General features: G+C 41.2%; 1 protein-coding gene across 1 annotated transcript; it reads right to left on the bottom strand.

Moving 5' to 3' along the window:
• Positions 1–3,628: 3,628 nt before the first annotated feature.
• Positions 3,629–9,497, bottom strand: PLK2 (polo like kinase 2). Its single transcript, XM_014881823.2, has 14 exons — positions 9,200–9,497; positions 8,674–8,781; positions 8,393–8,509; positions 8,078–8,207; positions 7,710–7,797; positions 7,340–7,435; positions 6,938–7,136; positions 6,701–6,848; positions 6,187–6,284; positions 5,417–5,540; positions 4,938–5,178; positions 4,715–4,844; positions 4,518–4,628; positions 3,629–4,397 (listed from the first exon to the last, which is right to left on the bottom strand). Exons 1-14 carry the CDS (start codon positions 9,413–9,415, stop codon positions 4,206–4,208), a joined length of 1,998 nt encoding a protein of 665 aa, XP_014737309.1. The 5' UTR covers positions 9,416–9,497; the 3' UTR covers positions 3,629–4,205.
• Positions 9,498–9,983: the final 486 nt, after the last annotated feature.

Genomic DNA, 9,983 nt, shown 5'->3' with positions numbered 1-9,983 from the left:
CAAAACAATAAAACTACATTAAAATTTATTATTTGCAATAAATAAGGAAAAATCTTATAAGTTATGAATCAGAGGCTACTTTATAAGTATAAGATATTATACGTGTAGAATTTTCATGAGTTTTCAGAGTTTACTATTAATCTGGTTCTAATGCTTGTGTCTGTGGAACCAGTGAAGCATGACCAGGAGCAGGTGAGATCTTCTGGAGCTGGCAGTAAGAAGTAAGATTGAAAAAGTGACTTCAAAGCCTCTTTAATTCATGGTGTTAACACCACTGCTGTTGGGATCATTTGTGAAATACCAGAAACTGAGTCCTGGTATTTCACAGGAGAAGAAAGGTCCACAAGAATGGTATCCTAGACAAACAGGTTCTAAAGCATTATTGTGTTACTTTAGCACTTTGGAGCACTTTGTCTAGGAAGACCTAGTTGTGTGATAGCTTATCAGCCTCAAAGATCTCAAATCCAGGAAAGCAATTTAAACTAATTGGTATTTATTCCTCAGGATGGGGAATGGGACAAAAAAAAATGTCCATTTTTGCCTAAGAGTCTCTGTGTATGGGGAGACATGCAGCCATCCACTCACTTGTGGATAATGCTTGATTCATCTTTTCCTTTATGTAACTTTTGAAAGCATCAGCAGAAAATGAGCAGTCATTTTCATGATCATTCAATATATGTAAGGAAGGCAGAGTGTGGATTAGTCTTCATTTCTGGCCTGCCACGAAATACACCAGTCTACAAACTGCCAAAGTGCTGAGTGAGTTCATTCATGTCTCCCACCCAGAATCCTTAGTGGAGGTAACTGTGAAATACCTTATTGCTTTTTTACCTCTGGAGAAAAAGTGTTTAGTGACTCTACCTGGGCCAGTTTGCCTCATGTCGATTCCTTTAACCCTTTTATATTTTCTGAGGATTAAGGCATTTCTTCCAATAGTAAGCAGGAAAGGGCATTAAAAATGTCAATCAAGATAGTACCTTACTTCTGTTCAGATCACATCTACTTCTTATGGACAACAGAAATTTTTTTTTTATTTTACCAATGATTTCACAGTAGAGAAAAAACCCGCAATGATTTCAAGTGTAGCAAGTAAAATAGAATCTTTCAAATCATTTGTGTTCCCATATCTAAATTAATTTACGTGGATAAATCCCAGAGCTAAATCTTTACTTTCTGTTATCCTAATTTCCAAATACCATGATGATCCATGATATTTGTTTCCAAATATATATATATTTACATGTATATGTAAATAGAGTTTAAACTCTTGATTTGTATGTTCTAGTCTAACATTGTGGCAATTTAATCAAGGATATTTCTGCCACTATTGATGTTCATAAGGCATAAAGATTATAAAATCAGACCAAAATAAAAAAAAAGCAATGGCCTATGGCATGCATTATTCTGGTTGATTCCTCGGGTATGCATCTAGTTGGGGGTTCATCATTACCTATAAATACCTATGCTTTAAAAAAATTCGAATTTACATCTAGAATCCATTTAATCCAGCATAAAATTACCTGTTATAGATCAGCAGCTGATATGACTATTCTCAGAAGTAATGAAATAGTTTTAAAGTAAGAGACTATTTTTCTAGTTTCCTAATAACCTGGAGAATGTTGGGAACTTTATTTGATATTGCAAAGTAGTATATACGCAAACTGTTTTCTTTTATCTCATATGTATTATATATAGGAACTTAATGAAATGGAATAATTTCAGGAAAAGATTATAGAATGCCCTAGAGTACTTGAGTTACTAGTGGCATCAGTGGGTAATGCATTTTGTTAATGCTGAAGCACGACCTGTTTGAATAATTTTCGTGACTTGTTTGCTACCAGATAAGTGCACTCAGTCATACAAGTATGTATGCATACTTGCAAAAATATATTTCCAAACTTCATAAAGATGTTTTGATTAGACTTCAACTGCATTTTTTCTTGTCAATGTTATTTCATTGTGTCCAGCATTCATACTTGACAAACCTTTGTGCTTTCACTTAATCTTTTAATCCTCACATTTCCTCTCAAGTACATATACTCCCAAACTATATTTTATGCTGTATTTTCTCTTGGTTTTGATGTAAGAGATTAGAACAATTGCTGGACCAGCATAAAATGCAGATCTTTCAAGAGAAGGTAAGACGGACATTTGTCCATATCTTTACTTGTGTCATAAACAAAGACTGAGATTTTACTTTGTTAGGGAAAAGAACACAACAGAAGCTGTATGTGTGCAGCGGAATTAGGTAAGTCATGGCCTCTCAGGAATAAAATCAGCCATTATCCCTTGAAGAAAGTAGACAGCTGGGAAGCTGAATTCTGCTCAATATATAGCAAATATATATTTAACTTCACTGAACTGCCTAGAGTTACATTAATGAATCCATCTGAAGAATTCAATTGGGTCTTCCTGTCTAGACTTGAGAAGTAAATAAATATTACCTAATACATGGTATTCAATACAACAAACCCAATCACATTTTTACATACTAGCTGCAAGATGAAGCAAGCCAGTTATAAGTACTCTGCTCACCATTTCAGATTGACATCTGTACTTTGTTTAGTCTGTGTTTTATCACTCTGCTAGTTCCTTATATTCTGCTGCTGTGATTGATACACTGACAGCAATTTATGTCTTTCAGAAAAGGTCTCATTCAGTTATAGGAACAATAGGTCAAGTAAGCAATTGAACTGCTTGCTGTTGCATCAGAAGAGTTACTTGAAGACAGCTATGTGTTTATACAGGTCCAGGTGCTATATCTAAGAGAAAGAAGCCCAGTCCACAAGTGAAACAATTTCCCCCTGCCTGGGGTCCATGATTTCTCTCTAATTGCACCTACTGGCATGGTTTTAACTGACAAATGGCACTGCCTACATTTTTGGAAAGCCATTACTTATATAAGTGGATGTTTAGAAGTAGTAGGATTGCAGAAAGCAGCAGGCTATTCCTATGTTGGTCTCAGCTGTTTTGAACTGCTTTACAGAAAACTTAGTGTACACCATAAATTGCAATTTGTCTTAGTAACACTGGTGGTTGTTTAAAGTTATCAGTGGGAGAGTAAGCCCAAAGCTGACACTAAGTCACCCTTTTGCTTTTACTTTACTGGCATAGCCATTTAACCAATGGTAGAAAAAGACAAAATATAGCTCAGCAGGGGGCAAATGATAGGTATGGTCAATTCATGCTGCTGCTGAGGTATCAGGATACTCAGCCCCTTGATAAGAGCAATGCTCTCACAGCAAGTAGAGAACTCAGCTCTTTATCCTTCAGTCCCCTACAAAGTATCCAGGAGACTTCTTTCCAGTAAATAAAACATGAATTTTGGGATATAAGTATCTGGAAGAGATACATACTTTTGTTTTAAGCCCTTAGTTATTGTCCTAAGTGCCAAGACCTACATCATTAGTCTGTAGGCTCCAGCAGTAGTTGTTTTAGGATTGCAGCTGTAGTCAACACTATCCATGTTGGTGTTTGTGACTGCAAGAGGGCATAGACACAGACACACCTGCCTACCCTCTCTATCCAGACAGGTAGCAGGCTTTTTAAAAATAGCATTTAGAAAGAAAATCTGCAAAATTTTTTTTTAATGCAAAGTAAAGCATGCTCAGTCATACTGGAGAAAGAGTAGAGATTCAGATTTCCATTCTTTATTGCCAACAGATTCATATTTAAAATGCAAAGATCCAAAAAAAAAAAAGTAATAAATACTTCACTTTAGGCTGTAATAAATTAAAAAAATTAACAAGGAATGCACTTTGCCAGCCACAAGTGTGGGTATTTTTGAAAAATAAGGAAAAAAAAAAAACAGTATGGCCATAGTTCACAGTTAAGCAACCAGAAGCTGCTTGTTACAATTATCCCCAACAACGGAGCTCTCCCTTCCCTCCCTTTCCAGATGTGTATTCACAGTTTAACTCCATCAGAGATGCTCTCTTACTGAGCGAACAGACACACTTTGCTCCGAGTTCAAGTCAAATATATCTTTAACACACATGAAGCAAGGAAAACTACGATCCGAAGAACTCCTTGTCACATTTTAGTCCAAGAAGTAGGTTTAGGCTTCTAATAGATGTGTGCCCAGCACACTTGGACAGTCCAGTTTTCGTACCACCACACATCCATCATCAACATACTAGTTGCTCCACTATCTCCACTGTAGATTCAAACAAGAGAGTCCATTTGGTTTAACAGAGTCAGTTCCTTCAGTTACATCGCTGCAGCAGCATATTCAGAGCATATTCCATTCTGTGTTTTAGCTCCAATGAACATCCAGAAACCAGAAGAGTTGTCAGACGAAACGTTGTGGATATCCTGTCTTCATTTATATAGGTAAGAAGATATTCCTCACTTTGATTGCAAATTATGACTTTTGTGTGATCATGGTAGAAGTTCACCTGTAAAAGAGAAGGGAGTTGCTATTTATCTACTTTCCTCTCTCAGTTTTGGAGACTTAGGTAGTTTTTTTGCAATAAAGTATTTAAAGACATTTTCTCTGGTGATGCTATCACACTTACTTGAAACGTGCCATCATTGAAAAGCATCATTAGTGCTTTATCAGATTTGAGCCACTGTAAGAGATAAAGCCTGGGCCGGCGTACATCTGTTAGGCTGGGCAAATCTCCTCCCTAGGAAAGGGAACAGACTGTATTAAGCACTCAGTTCACATTTAGTATATTTTTATAGCTCAGGCCTCTGAAGGTGCTGAACTTACATCCATGAGGTTCTCCTCCATATAGTGAGAGAAATACTTCAGTACAGTTACTTGGCTAATAAATTGTTCAGGAGCCTCTGTGGCTGAGAAGACAGAGCATTGGCCTAGTTCAGCATAGTAGTGCACTGTTCTGAAAGAAAAAGGAAAATAAGAAGGTTAGTGATGAGAAAAAAAATATTTAATGTTTAAAATGCCTTATCAAGTTGTTGGCTTTGATTCTTACTTTTTGTCTGGCAGAAGGCTCATATGTGCCCCATTGTTGAAGAGGACACCAACAGTGTGATCTGACAGCTGGTATCCAAAGCCATACTTATTGGAGTAGTCCACCCATTTTGTAACCCATTGGAAGGATGCTGTCAGCTGTTCTTTGGGATTGCTGTCAGCTTCTGGCATGTTCTCCAGACAGCCTCTCAATACTCTTGCAACTGTATCAGCAACACTTCCCATGGTACTATCTTCCAAACCTGAAAAGGAAGGATTATTAAACTGACAAGAGCACACAAAATTTTCATTCTAAATCTTTCAGTTACCTAGATTTTAAGAAATCTAGCCTTAATGATTTTCTAATTTATATTTCTCAAAAATACTGGCTTTTACAATATCAAAAATAAGATGATAAAAAGGTGTTTGTTTCAAACTGTTAAGATATGAGGAAAATAAAGGTGGGATTCTGACTTAGAGATCACATTTTGTTGCACTTACATTCACTGCTACTGCTGCAGCTTCCCAAAGTTCCTCTGACTATCATCCGAATGGAGTCTCCAATCTGCTTAGTTTCTGGCAATGCTCCTGGCTTCACCACTGTTGTGATAAGAGGCTGAATCTCCTAGAAGAGATGTCAGGCATGTAAACATCAAACATAACACAAGCCAAGGCTTATACACAAGTTTTGCATGGCTCTCCTGTTTCTCAACAAATGAAACTCTAGGGAAACTGGTACTCATGTACAAAGATCGCAAAGTACAAAGAGCTGCCGCTAGACTGAGCTTAGAGCGGCACACCAGGTCTTTCCATTCTTTAGATCTTCAATTTGCATCTCACAGGCTATTAATCAGTTCCCTGCTCTCCTGCCCTAGCAAGGGAGCAGCTGTGTGCAGGTCTGAACACCAAATAGTAAAAGACAGATTTCAGCAATTTATTCTTTTAAGAAGCCCTAGTTAATCATGAACTGGAGATCTGTATTTGGAATATTGAGAAATAGCACCTGGCAGACGAGTTAACGCACAGACAACAATGAAGTCTAGGCAGATACTATAATTACTCAAAAGCCAAAATTTATAGTCTTTATAGTCTCCCTACAAAGGCTACCATACCTTTGTGATGCTTGTTTAAGCCCTCTTAAAGTAACTCTGCTAATCATTTAAGCTTGATTATGCTGCGTACAGCCCCAGTTCTGATATCCAAGTCAAATATAATTTTGTTATAGCTACTCCACCCAACTATTACTGGATTTAAACTGCACTTGCATATACCTCATCTGTCTTGTGTTTGGGGGCCTGCTGAGTTATCGATGTCTTCTTCAAATCATGTCTGAGCTTGTAGATTTCTTCATCTTCTTTAGCTAGCCTGTCTGCAATACAGGAAAAAAAATATTTAACCCTGAATCTGGAAGTGCTATTGAATTATAGAAAGCATAGCAAGTTCGCTGCAGAAAACATATCGTCTCTCTCCAGCAGCTTCTTCTAAGCCTGCCATAATCTCCCAGAGAAATGATGCCATTTTACACAAATCACGTAAGAGACCAAATTCCAATAGACATTACAAACTAACAGATCACCAATATAGATACGGATGCTATAAGAAGCATTTACATATGCAAACTGGCACAGGTGGGCGGCAGGACTACCATCTATACTTAATAAGAAAAGAGCCAAAACCAACCCAGGAAAGCTCCAAAACAGATAAAGGTGTTCTGTTGGTATCTCACAGATGTACACTAATATGAAGCGGATGCAATAGAGATAAGTGGTTAAGTTTGAAACTTACTATGTGTGTCGAAGTATCTGGCCTTATCCTTTTTACCCCCAAAGAGAGCAGCAGCTGCTTTTTTGAAGAAATTTTTAGCAGGACTTGACAAATGGAAATCAGGGACAGTGTGACAACAGCTTGCAGAAAGTCTATCAGGTGTAAAGCCCTGTGGAAATGCAACAAAAAAAGCTTTAGACCACAGAGTGCATTTTTGTGTGGATTTTTTTTACAACACTGATGGCAGACAGTACAAACCTGTAAGAAAAATTCATGCCGAATTATTTCATCTAAACTGGGCCGATCTTCAGGGTTTTTTGACAACATGCTAGCTATTAAGTGTTTTGCAGGTGCCAAGAGAGATGATGGCAAGCTGTATCTTGCTTCCCTTATACATCTGTATGTTTCTTTAAGATTTGTAGTCTCAAACGGGGGTCTTCCCAACAGCATTGTATACCTGTTCAAAGGCAAAGGAAAACTACTTTATTTTACAGCATACTTGTGTCTATAGCCACAAAACAAGGCTTTGTCTGTCTCCCAACATGAAGAATTTCTGCATTTGAGCTCCACATGTACAAAAAGCTGCACCCCCTTTGAACTCTCAAAAGCCTAAGCCAGTGGTAAATATATATTACATTTCAAAGGCAGGGAAATACTTACATTACACAGCCTAAGGCCCATATATCAGATTCACAGCCGTGCCCTTGTTTGTTGAGGACTTCTGGAGAGAGGTAATTTGGTGTGCCACATATTGTTCTGAAAAATCAAAGACGCCAAAGAGCTGGTTAGTATTTCAAACAGAAAGAGGAAGGAGCTATTTTTCATAGGGTAGGTTTTCCTCTCAAGTTCAGACAAGAATTTGAGACATCTAAAGAGGAGCTGTAGGAACTTTGATAGCATAGATGATTTTAATTTTGTCTTCATGATACTGGAGAGGCAGAAACTAGCTTTTACTATGGAACATGACTTCTCATTTTCCTATGAATTTAGTTTCATTTACTACTAGACTATACATTTTTGATGCTCTTACCTCCTCCTGTGCTCCAGTGGTTCCAGCCTAGCTGCCAAGCCAAAGTCACCCAGCTTCAGTTCCATGTTCTCATTGATGAAGAAGTTACCTGGCAAACAAAGAAATTCCAGTTAATCCATCTCTAGTAAGGTAGGAATGCATTCGCCACAGGTGCTGAGTCACTCTGTTCTGAGCCAAAAGCTAGGCAAGATTTTTTTTTTTTTAATTAGGAATGTTTAATGTCATCCCTTAAAGCACCATGAGTTTCCACTGTAAAGACAGACTAAGCTGATTCTACTAAACAAACTATCACCATAAAAGGATAAAGTGGTACAATGCTGACAGGGCTAGAGGAGTGTGTTTTGAAGCTGGCAATCTAGAGAACTTACCTAGTTTAAGATCCCTGTGTAAGATTTCCTGTTCATGAAGATACTTTAGCCCTGACACAATTTGCCTGAGGTAGTATCGTACTTCTGGTTCTGTCAATACCTTCCTTGCTTTTAAGATGTGAGCCATTGACTGCAGAAGAAAAACAAAGGCAGAAATGTCACTGACAATTCATGAACAAGATTCACTTTAAGCAAAAGTAAATAGGTACATAGAGAAGCAAAAACTAAAGCCACAAAAAATAACTTTTACACATCACACATATAAATTAGTTGCAAAGGTAAGTAAATACTGGATTTCTCCCAGTTGATGCTCACCCTTCTACTGCAGTATTCCAGAAGAATGTAAATATTCTCTCTGTCTTCAAAGTAGTGGTAAAACTGCACAACGTGTCTATGATTAAGCATTCTGTGCAGCTCAATTTCTTTATCAATCTGAAAAGACAAGATAGTGGGAAAGAAAAAAGGTGTTGTTAGCCTTACTTCCACAAGGCTGAGTAGACAGCTCTATCAGAACCATTTCAAGAAAAGGGATAGGCAATCCAGCACACAAAGAGTTCGAGAAGGGGAAAAAAAATAAAAAATTAATGCATACATACCTTCTCCCTTTGATGAGGTTTTGCTACTCTGCTGTGAGGAATGATTTTTGCAGCATAAACCTTATTTGTTGTCAAATCTGTCATCTCGTAACACTTGGCAAATCCACCCTAGAGAGACATAGAAGAAAAAGGCAATTAGAGCAAGTATAAATGCAGTCCCGCACTTAGTCATTCACCAGCTCATGTATTAGTCAAGAAGCGCAACTTCCTTAGCAAAGGGCAATTTTCTAAGGACAGGTCCTGTGTTCGTCGTCTGTCGGAAGATTCGCGCTCCCCACTCCCCGCATGCAACATCCAAGTCATTCCCGCGGCTCGCCCGCGCCGAAGGCAGGATTCTGGGGCAGTACGGGCGCTCGGACACACCGCGCCTGGCCCGGGCGGCGCTGGGCAGCTGGTGGGCGGCAGCGCTCCGCTCTCCGGGAGAACGCAGCCCCGCAGGGAAAGCGCCGCGCTCCGCCGCGAAGGGCGGCCAGCTGGGCACACCGGCACAGCCTCGGGAGGGCACGGGGCTCGCCGCGGCCATTACCTTTCCGAGCACCTTGCCGCGGCAGTAGCGCTTCCCCGTCGTGGGGTCGGTTATAATCCGGGAGACCTCGGCTGCGGGGTGGCCGTGCTGGTGCGGCGGCTCCTCCGCCTTCTTCCTGCGCGACTCGCCCCCGGCCGCTCTGCCCGCCGCCGCCTCGCAGCACTTGGCGGCACCGCCGCCGCCCGGTGGGTGGGCGATAGTCCGTAGCAGCTCCATCACCGCGCCCTGACGGCTCCGTCCTGCCTGCCCTCTTCGGTCCTGCTTCACCCACCCTACCCTCCCCACCCGCTCTGCCGGCGACGCCGAGCAGCTCCCCGGCTCGCCCTTTATAAAGCGAGTGGCGGCTCCACCCCACCTAGGCTGGGGGGCGGTCCCCGGCCGGACTCTGCTCCGCCCCGCCGCGGCAAGGCCAGAGGAGAGCTGGGCAGCGCCGGGCTGCCCTGTTCCGCCCTCCCTTGGCGAACTGTGCGGCGGGAGCAGAGCGGGCTGTGCGGAGAGAGCAGGGGCTGAACCCCTCCTAACAGCGGCAGAGGCTGTTCTGGCCGCCACCGTTCCGTGTGGGAGCTCGACATAGACAGCTTCAGCACAAGATGTGCTTTCCTTGCTCGAGGATGGCTGCGTGCGGGGCGGTGGGGGCTGCAGACGGGCGGTCCGAGCTGTGCCCGGAGGAGCAGCCCCGTAACGCGTGCCTGATGCTGCACGTGAGAAAGGGAAGGAATTTGTCCCACCTTTGCCAGAGCAGCTCCACCACAGCAGAGACATGGGGCCAGCGTGGAGCTGAGCC

This window comes from Sturnus vulgaris, chromosome Z, assembly GCF_052056855.1.
Source record: "Sturnus vulgaris isolate bStuVul1 chromosome Z, bStuVul1.hap1, whole genome shotgun sequence".
NCBI classification, from domain to species: domain Eukaryota; kingdom Metazoa; phylum Chordata; class Aves; order Passeriformes; family Sturnidae; genus Sturnus; species Sturnus vulgaris.
This window is presented reverse-complemented; position numbering and strand designations above follow the sequence as displayed.